Consider the following 23,786-nt stretch of genomic DNA (forward strand, 5'->3'; position numbering starts at 1 on the left):
TGCAGCATCTCAAGTGAGACAGAGAAGGGAGAGCTCCAGAGTCCAGCTCCCCGCTGTGATGTTGACCTGGGTGGCACATTTCCCAGCAGAAACAGAGCCCCTTTCCCACCCAGGGGGACACTTTGGCCAGAGAAGCTCCTGCAGTAGAGTCCCTCTGGCTGCAGCAGCATCACTGCAGAGAGCAGCTGCTGCACGTGTTGATGGTAATCCAGTTCTGCAGAAGACTCTGGTTTTAACTACTTTTGTAGTCGATGCACCAGCTCTAAATGGAAGACGACTGTGGCTTTGCTGTGGTAACTGCCAATATAGAGGAGGGTTTCTGTGTTTCTGGGACTCTGTTTTGAGGTCACGAGTTTTCAGCTTCAGCCCAGCTGGGCATTCTAGTTTTAATGCAAAAGCACTTAGATTCAATTAGGCCAAACTATAGGAAATCATTAAGAGCTCAAAGATTTCTAAATTAGATCTAGCTGAAGGGTGAAATGTACATTTTCACATAGCAGGCACAGTGCCTGCCAGGGGAGGTCTGGCAGGGCTGTTCCAGCTCCCTGCTAGTAACTCCCTTCTGACAGAAGGAAAGGAACTTTAGCCAGCTTGAGGCATTATAAAAAATCAAAAATAGGGTTAGAATGAAATTACAATTACAAAGTGCTAATTGAATCACGAGCACAGTGACTGCTGGAGCTAATTAGAAAGGGCCAGGGATGTCTGTGTACCAGTCCCTCACTCAGGAAGGATTTGCCCCAGTTCAGGTTCTTCGCATCACTTGATTTCCACTTAAAGCAGCTACTGGCAGACAGAGAGGCATTTGGCTAATACAATTTCCCATCTTGGCATTTTAACATAGAACACTTCAAGGAGACAAGGGCTTAACCACATGCAGTATTCTCCCATGGCAGATTATTCAGTATAAAACTCTGATTTACTGCAATTTAGTGCCAGGTAAATGGGAGTTGTCCTGCAATTGTACATGGGCATGTCAAAGCTCTAATGCTTCTAAGAAACACAAAACACAAAGCAAAAACTTGTTGGCCAACAAAATTAAATAATGTTGTCAGTTATATCCAGTATGAAGAATTCAGGTTCCCTTCTTTATTTTCTACATTTATTAGGTATTAATTCTGTTTCACATAGTGTAGTATACCTTGAAAAACAAAATAAAAAAGACCTGTCAAACTAATTTTTACCTTTCTGAAGCTAATTTTGCTTTCATGCTTTTTATAATGTAGATACTGTAAAAGATAATCCTATGCTATTATGGATAATTTATTCATAGGTGTTCTTTAGAAAGGGAAAAAATGTCTGTGTTATTGCAATTTTTGGCTTTTTTTTGCTATTCTTCTAGATTTGTTATTTTGTTATGAAGCAGAGAGACAAAGCCACTTGCTAAGTAACAGCACCTCTCTCTCCTAAAATCAGGAAATGGGAGAAAGGAGAGCTTGTATTAAAGGGCTGGCTACTAAGGAAAAAATAAATCACAGCACAACTTCACCCACTGTTACTCAGTGAAAGAAAAGATTCTTTACCATTCCCTGGCTTCAGAAATATGTATACCTACTTAAGTATTATGTGTACTTAGGTACGCATGAAACAGAAGTATGTGTTATGTCCCACTGCCTGAGACCTATAGAAATCAATGGATACTGATACTGACTTGGAAGGGGATGAAAGTGGGAGGAATTTTGTCCACTGATACCATTAACTCTTCGAGTTTTTCAGTTTAGTGATGTGAAAAGTGTTAGAGCAGGAAGAGACTACATACTTATTAACCATTCATACAATTTCTACCAAGCAATTTGCTTCCAAGTATCACAGCTCAAGTAGGTCTTTTAGCATGTTAGCCATAATTATAATTGATTTTCATTGCCCCTTCTGTAAATCATGCTTACAAAAAGTAAAGGAATTTACTGAGACGTTCACATTGAAGTTATGTGAGTGGAGATTTCTGCTAAAAAGGGTGCTAGGAATTCATGAGAAGGATGACATAATGACAGAATGACATAGATATGTTTGCTAACTCAGTTTTTACTTCCATTGGTACTTGTAAATATCAAATATGTATAAATTGTTAAGTCAATATTGGAGAGAAAACACTCTGTGCAGCTCAAGGAAAAGTGAGAACAGCTTCTATCTTTGGCTGATTTAACACAGCACCAGTGTATCGCAGCTCTTCCCAGGAAAAGAGTATTATATCATGAGGCAATGATGATGTCAGAGACATAAGCAGAATGATGTCTTTCAGATATGTGTCTTTAACAGTACTGAGGAGCCAAGCCATAGACTGAACTGTGACTTAGGAGCTGAATAGAGCATGAAGACTGTTCCTAACCCAAAGAATTTAGGAAATGTGTGTGGTACAGGAGATACAGCAAGGCTATTAGACTCAAATAGAACTTTTTAAGCAATGCCTTGTGAGACTGGCATGTGTAAGATACAGTTTTTTTATCATGCTAGGCCAAAAAGAGATGACAAAAGAACATGCAAGTCTGAGAAGATAGAGATGGTGTAAGGAACAGATGCTGCTTCCTGCAGGACAAAGGAGCCAAGTCTGCATATGGCTCCATGTCTAAAGACTGAAGAGCTGATCTGAAATGCACAGGCCATTCTGAGTGTTTCTTACGAGAATTTTAGGAGTCTTTCTAAAAGAATAAAAAATAAAACACAATTTTCTTTAGCAAGTTTATCTTGGGAAATTAAATAATATTAGAAATTCAAGCATCATCAAAGTACCTCAGCATAATTAGGTGCCTAGAGACCTTCAGAATTTATTTGCTTGCCTATCACAATTTCCAGAAAGATAGGAGAAAAAACAGACTTCTCTAGGCTAACTCAAGTAATGCTAAATAAGGGAAATGTTAAGCAGAAGTGTAATTATGGATTTGATCATATTACCCAAATATATATTGATTAAAAATATATAAAGTTAGAACAGGATATCAAGCCAGGCCAACAAAATGAAACAAAAATTTGCTAATTTCCTTATATATTTGTAAGAGTTAAAGATTTCCTTTCTGTTCTATCAGAGAAAAAAAGTAATTTTCTTAATTGATTTAATCACTACATTTACAATTTAGAATTTTAAATCTCATCATTTTTCTCATAAGCTGAACAAGGGATGATTGATTTTATGGACCTAGTTCATTTGTATCCTGTTGTAATATCTTGCCAATTTATTTTCCTATAATTTTAATGTCACCCTATGTAGTCCAAGCAGTGTGCTCAGTAGCTGTAGCAAGATCCTGGAGCATTATCCTACAGGTGAAGAATTTTCCAGTTGGATTTTTAAGGACAAATGAGGCTATCAATCTTGGCTGTGGTTTTACTGATCTCCCCTAGATGGCACTCTGTATGGATACAACTAAAACTGCTGCAGTAAATCTTTCTCCACCTCAGCTTTATGCATTTTGCTAACTAATTACTCAAAAGTCATTGTAAAGTGAGGGTGAAAATACAGTTTCCCTCTTCAGAAGCAATAAGAGATAAAGCCAAGGGGAAAAAGTAATATTCACAGTGCACATCAAATGCAAAAAAAAAAAAAAATCCTAATTTGCAAATAACTTTCACCCAATGCCATGCTGTGAACTAGAAAGAAACACAACAGAAGAGAAAGCAGCAGTATACAGTCACAGACTCATCAATGCTGGAAGAGGCCTTTAAGATAATCAAGTCCAACCATCAACCCAGCACTACCACTGCAGCCACTAAATCATCCCCCAGCACCAGACCCAGGCACTGCTTAAACACCTCCAAGGATGGTGGTGTCCATCCCAGGGGTGATGGTGCCCACCACCTGCCTGGGCAATCTATTGCAATGCCTGTCTCAGCCCAATGCCATTTTCTCTGCCCCTCTCACTGCAGGCACAGTAGAACAGACAATCTCCAGTCCTGTCATGAGCCTTCTTCTCCTTTGCTGGACACGCTCCATCACCTCAATGTACTTTTTTACAGTGAGGGGCCCAGCACTGAATGCAGTAGGCAAGGTGTGGCCTCACCAATGCTGGGTATAGGGGGATGATCCCTTCCAGAGTCCTGCTGGCTACACTCTTTGTACAAATGAGAGTTTCTATCAGCAACACTTATTTGCCATAATCTTGAAAATAAAGGTGCTAGAAGGAGAATCCCATTATAAAGAGTGAATGGTGTAAGACAGTTTGAATTTTGAAGTCACTGTCAACAATTTTACTAAAACAAGAAAAAAAAATGCTACCTCAAGGACTGAGCAGAATCACTAGGAGTCCAGAGAGCAGACACACATCTGAGATAGCATTCATGAGGGCAAGGTGCCTGACTCCTAGTCCTCTGACCAGAACTCTTCAATCCAAGGGACTGTTACCTATCATGGGCTATTCCGGAAAGGATTTTTCATAGTTGTTTGCATACAAAAAGGACAAGTCTATCTAATTTCTCAAGGAATTGCTAATTATCTTTTAAAAACTTTTCTACTTGCAGCTCCACTGACACTTAGAACCACTAGGAATCATCAAAGGCTTTTGCCAAACCGGGGAAGGAATGCGACAAAAGACAAAAGGTTTTAAGGAACACATAGTTACACAAGCAAGGCCCTTAAGTCAAAACAACAACCACAAAAACAAAAAACAAAAACAACAACCAAAAAAAACCCACCCAAAACCCCCCCAAAAAACCCCAAAAACCTGGATAATACTGTCATTCTATAATCCCTTCCAGATATAAAGGTTTGCCCTCAGCTGTTTCAGTCAGTAAACAGGCTCTCAAGATCAAGCCACTGAAAACAAAAACTAGTGCAGTGATGTGTTTAAAAGCACCTGTGTATTGCACTCGATCAGCATATTTTTCCTCTTTATCGCTTGCAGAAAGCCTGACTGCTGTCTCTTGAGAGGCAAATAATTTAGGCTGTGTCTAGGAAAGCTGTGATCTAAGATAAATAGCTATCATCAGAGTGATAGAGTGACACATAACAAGTCGTGGAGCCTCATGATGGCAATGTGATTGCTAGTTTGGAATCTCATATTATCTGTGCTAGCGTAAGAACAAATTTCTATAAATATGTGGTAGAAAGGGTCCAATTTGTTCTTCATATAATACCTGTTTTATGCTCTAGTGGAGCCAGCTGAGTCACTGAAGTATCAGTGCACTGTTACAGTGCTTTTTTAAGAAGTATTCTCACAGAATCTGAAACTGTGTACTTCTCTAATTATGTTATCATCAAAATTTATGAGTGTTAGCACCCTGCTCCTTGCAAGTTGCACCTTAAACCCAAGTGCTAATATAAGGCACTCTCAAAAAATCAGGCTGCAGAGAATTCAGGCTGGACTTTCCAAACAGTGGGAAGATTTTCCCTGGGTTCTTCTGCATCTCAGTTGCTTCTTGCTTAAATGTGAAGGGTACAATCTCCTTCTCCCATGGGAACAATGTGATGGTGTATTAATTCAGTTTCTTTAAGTGCCTATGTTATGGAACACAGAAAGAGTCATGGAACACAGATACATCACACAAAGCTAGGCTGAAATAATGACCAGTGAACAAGGCAAGAGGCTTCCTATAGAGCAGCATGCAGATAAAGGAAAGGGTAAGGAAATTATTCCTTACCCTTCCTCATTCTGGGCACAGAATGATATACCAGGACCAGTGGGAAAAACCCCAAACTTTTTAAGACTTACATCACACTACAGATTCCCAAATGGTACAGGACAGCATTTAACAGCTGCAAAATATGCACCCCCCACCAGTATGTCTACTTTTGTAGACATACTGGTGTAATTTTGTAATCTTGCCAAACTACCATCAACAATTTGATTAACATTACTGAAAACCTATGTTTGCACAAGTTTGAAAAAGTAAAAACTGGAGTCTTCTACAAAGATCACCCCAATTAAAATGAATTTTTCAGCTGTGTTTACCATGCAAGTCCAAAACTGTGAATTTTCTCCTGTTGGAAAGATACTCATAGCTTTGCACTGGAAAAACTGAGCACTGCCTTGTGCTGCTCTATCAGTATTAGTATAAGGTTATGAAGACTTGAAATACTTCTCAAGGAAAATTTGATAAACACATTGAAAATTTATTCAGCCAGCTCCCAACCTTTATCATGTGCTTTCCCACAAGGAGTGACTGAGGGTCCCTTTTCTGTCTTGTAGGTAGAACCAATGGGAATTGCATTTCACAAAAAAGAACAGAACCTTGTCTGTGGGTGTCACTGCAACAGATGTGTGTTATATACAGCACTGTGCTGTTAATTGTGACATTAGAGATCCTGAACACCTTCTTCATGTTTTCATTGACAAGGGACTCCAAAGCACACCATTTATTTATTGCTTTCGCTGACTAATAGTATGCAAAGCTTTGATATTCTTACAAATGGTACCACTGAACAGTAGAGAGGGAAACATTCACGTGGAGAACTTAGCATAATGCTCAGTGCTGCCTGTGCAGCTCTCCCAGCAAGCCCCAACAAGCTTCAGAGAGAATAAGGCACTTTGTGTTGCCACAGATGCAAGTGTTCTAAGTACAAACATAAACTTTGTCTACAGGGAGATGTAGGCAACTTCCAAACTCTGTGTGGAATCTGCAGATTTTGTTTTGCTTTAGCTAGAAAGGCTTTAATTGTCTTTCAAAGAATTGTGAGTATAAGGTGACACCCTTTCTTCGTGTTTTCTATATCGTCACTTACTTGACATAGAGAGAACACAAGTCCAAATGTCCTCCTCACAGCACTTGTATCCCAGAAGTACCTCTTGGCCTGTAAAATATGCTCCTGTGAGGCTCTCTAAAACTCTTTTGCTAAAGTTTATTTAAAACTTCACTGGATAAAATGAAGAATCAAAGGTAGAGTAATGCAGAAGGCTGCACACTGCATCTGCAGGAGACATGCTCTCTTTTCTGAGGACAAGGAATTTCAATCATTTTATATGAGGTAAAAACCCACACCAAAATTTGAAAGATGGCAATGAGAGCATTACTGTGAAAGGATAGCTTCCTGCATACTTATGAGAATTTTGCAATGCAGGTTTTAAATGTTGGTTCAGCTTCCTTTGGTTTTCTTTAGACTCCCTCCTATGTAAAGTTAAAGAAGGAATTAATAGCCAGTGGTTTTTCTTGTCAGGTTTTCAGCATGTGACAAATGTTCTATTTCTGCTAGAAAGCATGTTTTTTTCTTTTCCTTTTTTTTGGCCCAAACTTTCTTTGCTTTCCTGGCATATGCTGAAAGGCCAGAACAGCTCTTCTACTTCAGTTCCTGGATCTGTGTTTGATTTTGTCAAACATCTGCAGATTTACCGTGCCTCAGCTTCCCCATGTGAAACACTACCTTGTGATATCATTACCTGAAAAGTATGAAGAAAAGAAGGAGGATGCAGGAAGTTTGGAGAGCTGGCAGGGTTGTATTTCTGGAAATTTTATTTCAAAACGTTATTAAAAAACTTTTCTGTTTGTACAACTTATTGGTAGCCCAAAGGTATGCTCAGGAAGAGGGAGCTTTTATTTATATGGAATATAAACTGTAAGGCCAGAGAGAGAAGTATCATAGCATATTCTTAACAATGACAAAGAAGAGATGGAGAAAGAAAACACTGCTGGTATGACACTTAGAGTATTAAGTTATATTGCTTGCACTGGCATAGGTATACTTTATTCTTTCCACTCTAACTAAAACAATTCTTCAAAATTCACCAGTATTCCATTTGGAAGCAGGTGGGGTTTATAACATTGAAAAGATAATTTTGGAAGAAAGAATAGTGAATTTTTGGCATGAAGCCAGTTACAGTTTGGAAAGCAGAGGCTGAGTTATGGTGGAAGTGTTTTTTTCTGGTGGTTTTGGCAAGTGTTTGTTTTTTTGTTTTGGGTTTTTTTGTTGTTGTTGTTTGCTTGTTTGGGGTTTTGTTTGTTTGTTAATTTTAATTTAACCTCCAATGAGTAGAGCTGGATCAGAGCAGCTACCAATCAAAAATCTCCCTTAAAAGATGAACAGGACTGTATACACTCCTTTGGATGTTGGCATCAGCTTCCCCCGCTAAGTTTCTACTTTGCAACCTCATCATAGAATTTCACACTGGGTTAAATTTTGGCATGATTCAGAAGAAGATGAGCCAGGAATTAATGAAGAGGAAGATTCAACAACATGATAACCAGAAGCTAATGCTACTACTGCTAGAAAAACTGAGGTAAGAGAAAAAGGAGAAAGGGAAACATTATGAGCAGAAGATATTTGTGATTTTTCATTTCTTAATAGATGTAGTCCTTTTAACTTTAGCTCTCCAAAGAGATATTTTAGCCACTCCTTATTGTTAACAACACCAGTGGCTTCTGTGATTCCCTTACAGTCCTGTTATCAAAAAAATTGTGAAGCTGTTGAATATCAACTGCTACCTGGAGCCAAGTTTTTTTTATAAAGCCAGCTAGATGAAAATGCCAGATTCAAAGGCAGAATGCAGAAGAAGTTGTATAATTGTAAGCTGAGCTCATCCAAAAAAAATGTTAGTAGAGCAGATCTTTTGTTTCCCCAACCAACCGAGGCATTCACCTCTGTTAAGCTCAGTCTTGCTACATCTCTACTACAACTGCATAGTACAAAAAAAAAAAAAACAAACAAAAAAGCTCTTCTAAAAAAATTCCAGCAACGATTTCCTTGGGAATATGCACTTATTACAGTGATTACATAGCACAGCACTGTGTGACTGTGTGTCCTTTTGCTCTTTACTTGTTCTCCAAGGAGTTGGGATTAGTGTTAACATGACATCTCAGCTAGCTCAGCAGCTAGTCCTTTATTACAGGTTCTGCTCTTCATCTGAGACTGCATGTCTTATTAAGCACTGGCCTTGTGATGCATGCTAGTAAAGTCATAATTTTTGCATTTATAAAATAAAGAACAAATTATCTTCTCCTGGAGTTCTCTCATAACAAGATTTTGCTGTACAAAATTCTAACCAGTTTCCTCCCGCCATCACTCCTATTAAGTCTTACCTAAAAGGCCACTAAAGTGATTTGTTAAGGGCTTGTTAACAGCTGTTCCCTTCCTGTGACTTTCTCCTTGTGGCTGTTGTGTGAAATAATGTTCTGTAAGAGAAAAGTAAGTGAATCATGACAATTTTTCAGTGCATCCTCACTCATCATATGAGCCATCAGTGTTTATCATGTAGGCCCTACAATCACCAGTGATGACAAATGAAAAGACAATGCAGTTATCACCTAATTTTGAGGCTCACTTGCCTCTTTAGCTCATGGGAAAATTACCTGGCTTGAAATAGAGGGATTTTTCATTTTATACGTAAGACAGGCAATTGTAGCTGAAGTACAACAGAGCTTTGGGAAGCATATAAACATGGGTTATTTGTTCCCCTCATGATGTTCTAACACTTATGTATAAGTAATACAAGGTAACAAGTGAACATTTCTGCATACCCAGGGCTGAAGCAAAAATGTGTGTGAACAACTAGTGGTTTTCATCAGGATCTTATATACCCAGTCTCTGCATGCTCAGATTGTTACAAAAGCTCTGTGAATGACTGGGTTATGTGACCTCTGTACAACGGCTACTTGTTTTTTTTCCCAATAGAATGTCTCTGTTATCTTCAACACTCTTAAGAGTGTTTCCTGATTAGAGATCTAACATTGCCAGCTGTATCTTCCTGATAACTTCAGCATGCTCTGGGGTCACTGAACAAGTCACATGTACATTTTACGTGGCCACAGTTTACTAATAAAATTCATGTCTGTACTGCTTTTAAGAGCAGCTTTTATTAATATCTATCAATATATTATTAATAACTAATAAATATACCTAAAAACAAATTATATATAAATATTACTATCTATTGTTAATTATATCATTGATCTTATAATGTATATTAATATACATTAATATACTATTATTAAAAATATGTTAGTAGTGATCTCTTTAAGTTAGAGTTCAGAGGTAGCCATAAGTACATAGTGTGACCACAAAGGTAGGAGCTCTTCAAGATGTCCCTTGAGGAAATGTGGGAGAGAAGGAGTGAGAAGTAGTCTCCTACTCTGCCCCTTCACTGCCTGCTCTCTGAGAAAAAGTGTGCTGGAAACTGAAGCCACCCCTCCTGTCAGTGCCATGTTCCACCATTATGTCAAAAGTCACCATCTGCATCTTCACCTCTAGCTCACATACATCCAATGGCTCCACAAATGCCAGCTTCTATAGTGACCAGAGGCCCCTTCCTTCCCCCTCAAGACCCAGCAGCTGTGTATTCATTTAAAAGGAAGATCAGTGAGTGGTTTGTATGCAGGTGGCTTACATGTGGGGGTTACTTTTCTTGGGACAAGGTGGTGTGCCACAGCAAATTGTCTTCCCATTGCTACTGCAGAGATGTGAAGTGCTGGTGGGTCAGCTTCTGAACAGCTGCAATTTGCAGCATTGATTTTTCTGGTTTATAACCAAGATCTGTCACAGTTTTCAGGTTTGTAAAGGACAAGACAATGCACCAACCATATCCAACTGCAAGTTGTCTGATGAGAGAAAAGGACATGAGCAGCTCACTAATCTTTCTTGCAGGCTTCTGCATCCATTATATTCCTTCCAGTCAGGTGGAAACAAGATGAAATTTTGGAAGACTCAAGTGATATTGAAATGAGAAGCAGGGCAAGAGCACTGCCCAGAGGAAAAATGATGGAAGAAGCCCCGGAACAGGGAGATGAAGTAAATGAACTTTACTTAGCTTTCTTTCTCCTTTCTGAGGGGCTCCAAGAACCTTCCTCAAGATTTACATCTATTGAACGAGTTATTCTTAACAGGAAAAGTGAAGGACCCACTCCAAGAATTAGGTCATACATTCCAGCTTCCTGGCAATAAATAATGGAAAAGTATCTGAGTGAAGGTTATCAGTCAACACAGTGTTTTGTTCCATAAAGCTAGGAAGTCCAGTCTATGTTTTCTAATGCACTGTTGTCTTGGTGTAACTGCAGTCACCAACAAAGTACCACACAGCCACTGGCTCTGTCCCCACCCCCAGTGGGTTGGGGAGGAGAATCAGGAAAAAGTTTAAGCCCATCAGTTTAAATAAGAATTATTTAATAATTTAAGTAAAATATAATTAATAGTAATCATCTATAGTAGTAATAGTATATTACTACTATAGTAGTAGTAGTAGTAATGGAGAGAAAAGGAGAGAGAGAGAGAGGGAGGAATAAAACCAAAGAAAGATAAAATCACATATTCCTCGATATATGAGGAATAAAGGTGAAATAGGAGTAGAAAATTATCTACCAGAAGTAAAGTGATGCACAATGCAATTGTCAGCACTTGCTGACAGATGACCAGCCCATCCCCAAGAAGTGATCAGCCCTTCTTGAGCAAGTCCCCCAGTTCATATACTGATATTCTATAGTATGGAATATCCCTTTGGCCAGTTTGGATCAGCTGTCCTTGCCAGGTTCCCTCTTTGCTGCTTCTGTATCTACACACTGACACGGGAGTCATGTGAGAACAGGAGACTGAAAAGTCCTTAACTTAGACTAAACACTACTGAGCAACAAAAATCCAAACCACAGCACTGTAACTTAAATTACTTTTGTCCCAGCTAAACCCAGGGTGCCTGCTCTTGTGATTTGAAGCATCATGACTCCTTTAGATACACTGGGAGTTTTCTTTTAATTTCACTTGGCAGATCACAAACATTATTATAAAATTTGTCTATTAAAATTGCCAATTTCTCTTTTTTTTTAATGAGTGTATATTGATTATAATGTCTAATTTTCCCCTGTTCATTCAACTCTGACACAGCTGTGTCTTTTGGCCAATATCCACTTTCTAGTAGCAAATCAGCTTCTACTTGCAAAGTTCAGATTATATAGATTGGTTTTAATATGGTTATTTTCAAGAAAAAAAACTAAGAATGTAAACATTTCAATAAATATTTGAAACAAAAAACTAAACACTCCAAAACCAAATCTAAATTAATCTCAGCAATCTTGATCACCATGTAATATTAACTACTGGGGGGCCATTATTCTCATTTTTATCTGGACTCTGCACCTCTGCCCCATATGCTTTTGGCCAGCCTAGAAAGCTCTAGAGGTTAAGTAGCTCTACAGCACAGTCATGGATGGGAGGGCTGCCAGTACCAGTGCAAGGAGAATGCTCAGTAGTGCAGTAGCCCTGTACCACAGCTGCAGAGAAAATAAGAATATTAGCTGATCTCTCACAACTCTCTCCTTTCAGTATTGTGGAGTTATGCATTAGAGCAGTGTTAATCTGCAGGGGTTCTATTTGAAAAAACAAACTGAAGTCAGAAGAAAACACACAGAAAATCAGGTTTTAAAAGAGGAAGCTTTTAGAAGAAGATATATTTGTCTAAACAAAGCCCAAGATAAGATGCCCTGTATCTGCAAATAAATAAGAGTAGAAATAACCTCCAGAAGTAAACACATTCTTGGTAAAAAAACCTTCTCTAAGTTATCTTGTAAAGTCAGATCAGGTTTACTTTAATAAGGCACGAAAAGCCATTTTCAAGGGCAATAGCATCTTGTTGAATAGGACCCCTGATTGATGCCTACTGGTAGTTGGCAATATGATGTGAGATGAAGGAATTCACAGTACCCATGGGAAATTTTAAAAGTGTCAGTTTTCTCAGAAATTACATAATATGCTTGTAGAAAAGTTAGAGGAGCAAACCTCTAAATCAATTACCCCTACTGACCCCTGCAGCCAAACCAAGCCCATCAGAGGATCTTTGAAAAAAAACCCAACCATCAATCAGCCAACGAATCTTCTGGCTCTACAGGTTCATTAATTTTAAGAAACCAACCTGTTTGGATCCTTTGAAAATCCTATATACATCAAGCCTGTGATAATACTCACATGACTAAGAAAAAGTCTCCTGTCTCCAGGATCTTTATGGAGTATTTACATGAATAAGAATACATGTTATTTTAAAAACAAACAATCAACCTGAAGGTGGGGTAGATGTAAACAAGGAGGGTGAAAGGAGAGTTACGACAAACAGGAGATGACTCACTGAAAGTCATGTGATGGAAATGAAAATGGTATAAGAAAGAATTTGAAGCTTCCAGAAGAGGAAAGCAAAGAATGATCATATCTATTTGCAGATTTCAGAGTAATTAATCAACATTTCCCTCTCCTCTGCTGTTTTTGAACCAATCAATCCTTGACAAGAAAAAGTGGAGTAGCCCTTTTATTAAAAAGTCATGATGGTAGCTGAGATCAGCTGTGGCATCTTCGTAAATGAGTTGCTAGTTTTCATCTCGGAGATGAGCAAAGCCTGAGAGAGTTCTTGATTATGAAATACATTATTTTCACAGTACAGGGAGTTAATTCATATCCACTACCCTTCTCAAGGGCTGGCTGGTAGTTCAAGATTCTATAAAGCTTTATGTGGAGTCTAGAACAGATGTGACATGCTGTTTGCATCATTCAAAAATCTCAGTATAATTTTTTTGTCCTAAAATTTCAGCTCTTGGAATCATGTCATTAAGAACAGACCTTTTTGTTTTCTCAATTACAGCTCTTCATTGTCATGGTTTCAGAGAAATAGTTACAAACAGGAACCATGAATGTTAAGTACAGAATTTGGTAAGACAAAGTACATGATTTTAATCAACTACTGTAGTTTTTTTTAATAATCATTTGATGAGTATGAGGCTTGTTCTGAGCAGCTCACTCTGGCTGACCTTGCTTCAGGTTGGGGGTTGACTAGATGATTTCAAGAGATGCCTTCTGACTTCAATGATTCTGTGATTCTGTGTTTGCAATGTCAGACTCTTCATTATGATTGTAAAAGGGTTCATCTTATATACAGCAAAAAAGACCTATTGTTTTCTGTTGCCATTCATTTCCCAAATGTTTCTCCCTGTGGTAGTGAGTGTGTGAGTGCAATACCTTCAAATACAAACACAAAACCAGACAGTCCTTGCTCTTATCTACTCTATATGAATAATGGCTCAGGTATGACAAAAAGTAGAACTGGAAATTCTTTTAAATATCTGTGTCAGAATGATAATTTGAGCCAAATTATCATGAAGATGACATTTCATTAATTGTGTTAAGTTAGGGACAAAGATGAAAAGTATGAATGTGTTAATCTCATAATTTTCAAAAGCATTTATTATGCACGTCTGATAGGTCACATCCCCAAAAGGAGGTAGGGAGATCTGAGAAATAAGCCTTCATATGCAGCCCCCCCATCTCCCACAGTGAACATGCAGTCTGTGGATGTGTGAGAATAGCAGTATTTCAGAAGACTCTTAGGATGCTGGCACCCACTGGCACCATTCCCAAGCAGCCATGTGTGAACATGTCTTGAGTACATCACCTACAGAGCCTGAGCATTGTGAACCTGAAACGCAGTAACAGACCAGTAGAATCAATTGCACTTTCCTTCTATGGAAAAGATAAATCATAGAGTACTACTTGCATCAAGGTAAGCAGTCACAATTGCCATTATTTTCAAAAGATATCTTTCATGGTGTTTATTAAGTTTCTGAAACCAGTGCCTTCAGAGCTCTACTGAAACTGTAAACAATAGTCCAACTTGTACCACTAGTCTTAGGGCAGCTCTTTCCAGCATTTACTTTCTTCTCTGAGCACTGCAGGACTAAGGAGAGTAGTCTACTTGCCTTTTATCAGTTAGATTTAATGTATTTTTCCAGGAAGACTCAAAATCTTTTTTTTTATGATAAAAGTGTGGAGAATTGTTTTGAATGCAAATAAGTATGCTCTATGAAGTACGCTTGAGACTGTAACGTACTTTTGGATGACAGTGGAAAAAGAAATCTTATTCATAGACAATTTTTGAAAAAAGTTTTCTTTCATTAAAAGCTGTTACAATATGTTCAATATATTGACTGCACAGCAAAGAAATCCTGCAGGAGAAAGAGCAATAAATCCAATTACCGAAGACTTTGAGTTCAGAATCCATAGGTGTCATACCAAAAACCAAGTTCCTACACAATATTGCGAGAGAATAGAATACATAAATTGAAGTTGTTTTCTCCCTCTTTTTATGGAAATCCTAGGCTATTACAAAACTAGTCCTACTTGTAAAACAACTGAGTGTCAAGGACACACTAATGAATCATCACTCTGCCAGAATCACAAATCTCAGGAATGGATGGCTTGCAGGGAGGGGGAAGCAGTAGTCGTGAAGCTGTGAAGATTATTTTGCACTTGCTGATCATCTTAAATGGTTGCATTTTACCCCTTTTCTCATTTGAAATGAAGGATGTTATTTCAAATTCTCAAGTTCAACTAAATAACACCACAGAAGGAAAGGTCACAATCTGAGAACAAATGTCCATATCTATCAACATTTTCACAAGCAATTCTCTTTATCTGAAAAGCTACCCAAGCTGTTCCACGCAGCTGCTTGCACTAATAATTACTTGTGTCCTTGCTGTGTTACCTTAAATGCTTATTGAAGCTGGCCACAAAAACCATATGTCTATGCCTAGACAAAACAGTCCTTAGCTTATGGACTGTTTGCAAATTAATGTGTATCTGGACATCAAGACTAACATTTCCTTGATGTATTACACTGTGCATTGCTGAGATTCAACATGGAGAGTATACAAAACTGACTTAGCTGGTACCTCAGTAGCAAGTCTGTGGCTGAAAATGCTACTCCTCTGAGCCTTCCACTGAACTTTTCATATTTAACACGTGGAACAGCATCAACTTCATCTGGCTCTTCCAGTACAAATCCATCAAGGTGAATGCAGTGATCTCTTTGTAAAGCATCATCTATCAAATGGTAGGTTGTTTTACTTGACACATTCAATCTATCTGTATGAAAAGTTTTGCACAATGGCATCTTCCTAATTTTCCACTCATCTAGTGGGACTGTTCTTGCATTATCATTTTACTGAAAAATAGAGCAGTTATTCTAGCTGCAAGGATAACCTTGTTCTCTAAAATGCTTAAACTCTTTTAGTGTGTCCTTTTGCCTTCAGAAGATAAGGCAGCATAAATGAACAAGGACCACAACATTAAACAGTACAACAATAACATTTGTCTCTTGTTCAATCATATTAATCAAATGCTAATAATGCACTTGTAATAAATATTTACAAACTGCTTTCTCTTGTGTTTTGGGAACACATTATAATTGCTGATACAAGCCAGGAAGGATGTCACTGGGCTTCTTGGCCATCTAGGCATACTGCTGGCTCATGTTCAGCCAGCTGTCAACATACACACACAGCTCCTTTTCTGCTGGGCAGATTTCCAGCCACTCAACTCCCAGCCTGTAGCACTGCCTGTGCTTGTTGTGACCCAGGTGAGGGACCCAGCACTTTGCCTTGCTGAACCTCACACCACTGGCCTTGACCCATCAACGCAGCTCCCACTGCAGAGCCTTCATACACTCCTGCAGATTCAACACTCCAGCCCAAATTAGTGTCATCTGCAAACTGACTGAGGGCACACTCAAACCCCACATTTAGATCACTGATGAAGGTATGAAACAGGGCTGGCCCCAACACTGACCCCTGGGGAACACCACTGGTGACCATCCACCAGCTGGATGGAGCTACACTCACCATCATTCTCTGGGCCCAGCCATCCTCCCAGTTTTTATGAAGTGAATAATGCACATGTCCAAGCCAGGGACTATCTAGTTTCTCCAGAATAATCCTGTGGGAAATTATGAGAAAAATTTTATTAAATTCCAGGCATACAATATCTACATTTATCAAATATCAAAGCATTTCCTTTATCCACTAAGTGAGCCACTGTTTCATAGCAGGAGATCAGGTTGGTCAAACAGGACGTGCCTTTCCTAAATCCACTCTGGCTGGGCCCGATCCATGGTTGTCCTGCGTGCGTTCACAATGGCACTCAAAATGATCTGCTCCATGACCTTCCCCAGCATCGAGGTCTGGCTGATAAGTCTGTAGCTTTCTGAATTCTCCTTCTGACCCTTCCTGTAGATGGGGGTCACACTTGCTAAGGTCTGGTCAGCTGGGAGCTCCCAGGTGTGTCAGGACTGCTGGTAAATGATGGAAAGTGGCTCAGCGAGTTCTTGGACTAGCTCCTTCAGTACCCTCTATCCAGGTGGTGACCACATAGACAATGAGGAGCAGCAGATACATCATGTCTTACTACTCCTGAATGATTTTGAAAGCATCACAGGAGCGACATACAGAAAAAGATAAAAGATAAGGAAGTAAGTATACTTTTTGACTTTGCCTTCTTCCTTAACTAGTTAGCAAATGACATCCATTTTATTTTCTCTAGAATGAATTTTCTAGGAATCAAAATTAACTCTAAAAGAAGGTAGCTACATTCATATTGTAAAAACCTCTTTTTCAGGACAGGAAGGAAGCAGGATTATTTCCAGATAGCTGTGAGTCATAGCATGCAAACAGAAGACAGATGGACATGCTTACTTGACAGAACTTTTTTATAATTCAGTGTAACTATTCTCTTCGTTTTTTCCTTAATTACATTGACATGAGGTGAAAAAAATAACAGGTTCTAGGATGTTTGACTTGGATTTGCCCTATTTGTACAACTGTAACAGAGAAATATTTCAGGATTCCAGAGGCTAGGTACAGACAAAGCCAGAGATTTAAATAGGCCCATGTTTAGGACTCCATTTCTATGAATCACATTTACAAAACATTGCATTGAAAAGGGGACTAGAAAAGCTTGGACTCGGTGCTGTTAGTACTAAAAATCTGCTAAAACCCTGTCAGTCATTGTAGCTTTTAAATATATTTTTAGTACTGTGTTTCACTAGCCTTGACAGTATCAACCCACCAAAAAAGCCATGCATGCATAGAAGAGCTGGAGGCCCAGAAGTAAGGTCTATATGTTATGATTTTCCATGAGCTGAAAGGATCTGACCAGTTCAACTGCACTGGAAATGGGTTGCTACTGCCTAACCCTGCCCCAAGCACCAAGTTTTTGGCTTGCAAATGCTCCCAAGAACCTAGGCTGTTACTTAATATCCTATTATCTAAGAGCAGTATTTTTTTGATTCTGCTCAGTGTGCTTCATGCTCCTCCCAGGAACACAAAACAAGCTTAGCTCCAGTTTGCAAGAAGAAAGGCTGGAACATCCATTAAGTCGTCCACTGGGCAACAGATCCCCTTTCTCTCTTTGCCACACCTAGACACAGATGTTTTAAGATTTTCTTCTAAACCAAATATCTAAGATGAAAAAAAAAAACCCAAACAAACAATAAAGCCAAGCTAGCTATGAATTTTCTTTGCTATCAGGTGGTAATAAATTCATTTTGTTATCTAGATGATGTCTGGGAGCAATGAAAATAGGAAGCCTCTGGACTGCAGCTTTGTTGATCTTCAACTCTCTTCAGAGATCATCTATTGCAGCAGGGCTAGAGATTTAAATAGTAAAGATCCTTCACAAACCATAAGTGCTGTAGGAGTTAGAGTTTTGCCATACACACTGCAGAAGAGAAAGAAATAGTACCTGCACCTTGGCAAACTTTCTGGGCTAGGCTTACATATCTGGAGTTTTCTAAATATGCAGTCTTAAATGGATGGCCCATGAATTCCTGTTATCTGGTTTTTTTAGCCTCTATGAATAAATAAATCATATTAGATGATATGAAACCTATGAAAAGACTAGCAGTGTTTTCTCATTGTTGATAAGTCAGAATGCAGTCAACCAGTGTGGTACTCCAGGTTTCTGCTGGTTAAAAGGCTCTCAAAGACTTAACTGATAGAAATTTAAAGTCTCAGAGATTCACAATGGAGCAAATCTCCTTCTGAGGGGATGATAAGATAAACTGTAGTGCTTGGTAGAGTGCCATTCAGCAGACATTTAGTCAGTACCAGCTAGGACTCAGAAAACAGTCAGTCTTGACTGAGGTTTTGAGGTTTTGCTCAGAAGTAATTTACCAAATCCAGAGCATGTGGAATTCCTGTGAGAAGCCAGGTACTCCACCCTGTCAATAGAACATAAACTCCACAGCTGCTCTACTGCTGAGTGAAGCTCTCAGGAGGAAGGGAAGAAAATTCAATCTTTGTTCAGCCAGAAAGATCAGACCCCTCCACAGATGCAGCTGGGGGCTGTACACTGCCCTGCACAGCTGCATCTGGCATAAGCAGGCAGCTGGGATCTGCCAGTGCAGCAGGAGCACAGAAAATAGGAATGACTAACACTTGCCACTCACACCCTTGCATTACTTCCAGTTTGACTTAGACAAGACTGCCCTTTTCTGATATTTTGTCTTGCCACATTCTCAGTCACTTCCAGAGGGTAATGAATCTGACACGTTGATTTTTGTTATTTATCATTTTATCTTTTAACAAAAGTCTGCATTTGGTCCCCAGCAGGCAGTTTTAGGACAACTGAAATGCTGTCTAAGCAATCACAGATGAGCTGGTTATATCACACAAAAGCCTTTTTCTGTCATGACTAATTTCAGACCCTCCCTGTTTCCTATGCAGATTCCAGCCTTGTTCCCTCATGCACAGAGAATTAAATTCTATGCCTGCATTTCCTTCTGGATTCTCCTCTGGGACACAAACTTATTCAGACAAGCTCATGAGACAATAGAAAGACATCACCAACAGCACTGGCTATCCACCCTGTAGAACTCCTTTGTATTTCAGTGCATGGCTATCCCTGGCATTGTAGGAGCCAACCTTCTTCCTATAACTGCACTCTAGGTCAATGGCCCTCTGGTTTTTTCTCTTCTTCTTTCCCAAGGAAAGCGTCCTGCTAGGACAAATTCGAGATTGCACTCTCCTGCCCACACTGGGATTTTAGTTTTCTGTGTTGCATGTTCTGGCTTTGGTAGGAGAAGTAACCCCTGTGTCAGGTGAGCTCCTCTGCAGCTTTGTTATCTGCAATGGTCTATCTAACATCTGCTGAAGGATATTCCTCTTCACAGGGCAACAGAGGTTATTACAGATTTTTTTCTGGCCTTTGCACATCTGTAACCTCATACATGCAAATGCCTGATACTGGTAAGAAAAATCTAAGAGGAGGTAAAGGGGAGGTATGATTGACTGTCCTATTTATAGGTTTATTTATTCTCTAAATGAAATTAATGTACAACAGGTGCCGTGTCCCCAGGGAGCCATATTCATTATGAAGCAAAATTCAAATATGAATAATTAACCTACTTTATTGTGTCCAATGTGGGGCAAAACAAGACTGCAAACAGAAAATAAAAGACAAGTACATAGACCCTACTGAAATAAAGACTTCACTTCTAGTTTAATTCTGATGGGACAGCTGTCTTGCAGCTTCTGCTGCTTTGAGTAAATCTGGCAGATTTCTTCACTCTCAGAATATTGCTTTCAGAAGTAAAACTTATTTTGGTTACAGTTCATTACTCATGTTTCTTTAAATATTTTATGAAAGTGACATCAGGTGTGTCAAAAGGCACTTCTTATGGCTGCTTCTGCAATTACAAAGCAAGTCTCCTAGATATTATTTTCTTTTTACTTGGGTAGATGAACTCCTTATGTAATAAACATGCCTTCAGTTTCTGAGCATCTGTATTTACCTCAAAGGACAGACATACTTCACATCAGGACCATAACATATTATGATCCTCAGTCACCCTGATTATGGGATCTCCTGAAAAATCCTGCAACTATCCCCCATAGTTAATTTTTCAGGAGAGATGTATATCTGAGTCTTCACCTTATTCAATACAGAAATGATGCAAAAAGGTACATCTGAAGCCAAGGGGTGGGAATCAATCCCAGATTCCCCTGGTAGAAATGCAGCTTGTGCAACTGTTGATGGAATTTTTCCATCTGTTTGAGAAGAAAATGTATGTTTTCATGACAATTCAGCAATCTTTCTGTTGTGCATATCCCACTATCTCTCTTCCTTCCCAAAGACAGACAGCAGGAATAATGACATATAGTCTTGTAATTTGAAGAAATTAATACTGCTTTTTTCAGGAACACTAGAATAAAATCTTTTGCACTCCATTACATATTTAATAATAAGGGAAAAAAATGCTGAAGAACCCAAACGTTCTTTGCCAATGTCTTCCCTGGACTATTTTCAGTTTCATGCTGTTGACTTTGCTCTAAGCTTCCTCAGATTGCATCTCTGTAACACAGCACCACTGACAGTGATCTCTTCTGGTTCCCCATTTCTAAAGAAGAACAAAAGTTTGCCTTGGCTTTGCAGATGACATGTCAGCTTTTCTTCTCAATACAACACAAGGGCTAGCTTTCTTCCCCAGAGACCAAGGACCAAGCACCATGCCCAAATCCCTCAGAGCCTCTTTCTAGAGTGCTCTGAAATCCTAATAAAAGCTGACACTGAATCCTTCTTCCTGATTTTCCCCTTGACACCAGAGGCTAACTTCACTCAGCCAATAGCAGGAATACAGCCTCAGTCCTATCCTCATCTGCTGTATTTAAGCAACCAATCAGCTGCTTTGAACAGCACAATGTTAAAAGCAAAGAAAATACTTTAAATTATATATGAAGCCTATAGAAATAATTAGAGAAGTATAATCAACATAAAAAATCACACTGAATATGACTGTTTGAATATGCACCAGAGAAAACAAAATCAAAATTATAGATATTCTACACAAAATTTATAAGAGATAAACAATCCAGCCAAGCACTTTAGGACTTGCCTTTGAGCTAAAGATCTGAAAATGTTTGGTCTTTAAACTAAATACTTTGTGACCAACTGTTATTTGGGAGCAGCTTTGTTAGTAAGCTTCACAACAATTTAAGAAGAAAGGTGCAATAGCCTGAGGCTGGAATACAGTAATTTTTTTTCGTACAGTTCCTTTTTCAAACAGCATTTAGTCAAAAGATGACAAGTCCAGTGCAGGGAAGGGAAAAAAAAAAAAAAAAAAAGCAAAAAAAGAAAAAAATTTTCAGCTTCAGTTGCTCACAGCATAAACTATGCTGACCTTTTCCAGACAATTACATAAACCAGCAATGATAAGCAGTAGGGATCCCTATTAAAATACAACCCACAGCTTTTGTATGTGTGCATGCCTTCTTTTTGACCCACGGTTACTGGCTACACAAAAGAAGATTTTATGAAGAAAAATAACAGATATGACAAATTACAACAGAAATCAACTCCAAAATATGAGCGGCAAGCATAATCACAGCTGAATCCAGCATTTGCTTAATTCACCCGGGATGGTCTGAGGCATTTTTTATCTTTCATATTCAACTGAAACTAAGCATGCCAGTAAAACCCCATTCATCTGTTTCATGAGTCATAAGCATCTTTGTTCTGTGCACTTTGCTGTTTCCTCTATCTGAGGGTGGAGAATGTGCTTCATATAAAGTTTCAACTTGTGTGTAAGTTCTCTCTATCAGAGTGCATGTGCCCTACCCAAAATACCATTTTCCTTTACCACATACTTCTGTATTTGAGTTTAGCTGAAAAATGTCAGGCAGGAAATCCGTTAACGTGAACTATGGAGTTGTGCTTCCTATAGCTCCTATTGCTCATTCATTGTACCTGATGGAACTCCCGGTTCCTCTTTCTCCAGTCTTTGTAAAGAAATGGAAATAACTGAGCAGGCTTCTGGCTGTTCACACTTTAAACATTTAAACTTTTAAAACTAAAAGTGTAGGCAGTTGTGTCTAACAAAGTAAGTAACTAAATCTAGCATTAATGTTGCCTTGTTGGATCACCAATACAGTGACTGTGGTTGGGAAATAAGTTGTGGTGGGTTTTTGTTTGCAGAAATCACCTTTCTATGGAAAAAGAACAGCAACCTTTCCTGCATAGTTTGGAGATCAGGTATCAGTTCATGGCTACTCCTCTTGAGTTTTCCAGCACAAGTGGGTATTTCTCAGACATTCCCCAAACAGTGTTTGAGGATGGCAGCATAAATGAACAATCTTTTCTTCTTGAAAACAAGCTCAAAAACACAATCAGTAAAGCACTCATGGCAACATAAAAATGAATCCTCCTCTCAATGCAAAAAAAAAAAAAAAAAAAAAAAAGGTACAACTTAAGTTTCTGAAGAAACCTTCTTCTAAGGATGTATAGGTAATTATTTTTTTCCACTCTCTACTAAGGAATGTTTCTGAGCTCCAAAATAGCTCCACACAAAATCAGTGCTGTTGAAATAATGAAGGGTCTGCAAGCCAGATGCCTAAGAATATGATCAAGTGATCAAGTGGTGCTTTTTACCTTCCCATACAATAAATTAGAACACTTGTAAAAGGATGTAAAAACTTAAGAAAAGTAAAGTTAATCTAATTAAACTTAAACAGTATTAGATTTTGTTTATATAGCAAATTAACTGTATCAATCTCATCTTTTATTCTTTAAAATCCTTTCAATCATTGTACAAATGCTTCAGTGAAGAAACACTGAATGCAGGGGAGAAGATAGTATACATTATGAATTACACTGGTAATTAAATATACTTGGAAACTCACAATAAATTTAAAGAGTTGTATAAAAAATTGAAAGTTATATAAATTATTATTTGTAAATAAAGGCAAAGAGGCATGTGCAAGAACAGCATAAACTTGACATTCAACTGTTGCCAAAACTGGTGTGCTGAGCCGATGTTTTTCTTAAATCCCATTGTGTTGAATTTAAAAAGTTCACTGCGAAAGCACTGGGTGAGAACAGAACTTGTCGAGTCTGACACGTTTGTCCATTGCTTCACTCCCTTAACGCATCCTCTCCTGCATTATTTCTGGAGCAGAAAATTAATTACTACAAGTCAAGATATACAAATCTTGATTTTCCTTCTCATTAGCCAGTTTTAAGGTGTACTGACTAAAGCCAGTCAGTAGAGTTAATGCAGCAGAGAAAAATGCTGTGAGACCTGAAGGTGCTTCAAAATATTTTCAGCTGTGCATAAGACAGTAAAGAAGAGATTCTTCTACCT

The 23,786-nt window shown here is 38.6% G+C and overlaps 1 protein-coding gene across 1 annotated transcript in view; it reads right to left on the reverse strand.

Annotated features, from left to right (window-relative positions):
- The window catches only part of LOC111945631 (uncharacterized), a 76,161-nt gene that overhangs the window by 44,067 nt on the left and 8,308 nt on the right, over positions 1 to 23,786 (reverse strand). The window contains exons 3-4 of the mRNA XM_086880730.1: positions 16,495 to 16,588; positions 6,647 to 6,715 (exon numbers count right to left, since the gene is read on the reverse strand). Of these exons, the coding sequence (XP_086736856.1) occupies positions 6,647 to 6,715; positions 16,495 to 16,500 (75 nt within the window). The 5' untranslated portion in view covers positions 16,501 to 16,588. The remainder of the gene's footprint in view (positions 1 to 6,646; positions 6,716 to 16,494; positions 16,589 to 23,786) is intronic.

The sequence above is a fragment of the Cyanistes caeruleus genome, chromosome 3 (genome assembly GCF_971803275.1).
Source record: "Cyanistes caeruleus chromosome 3, bCyaCae1.hap1.1, whole genome shotgun sequence".
In the NCBI taxonomy this organism is placed as follows: Eukaryota; Metazoa; Chordata; class Aves; order Passeriformes; family Paridae; genus Cyanistes; species Cyanistes caeruleus.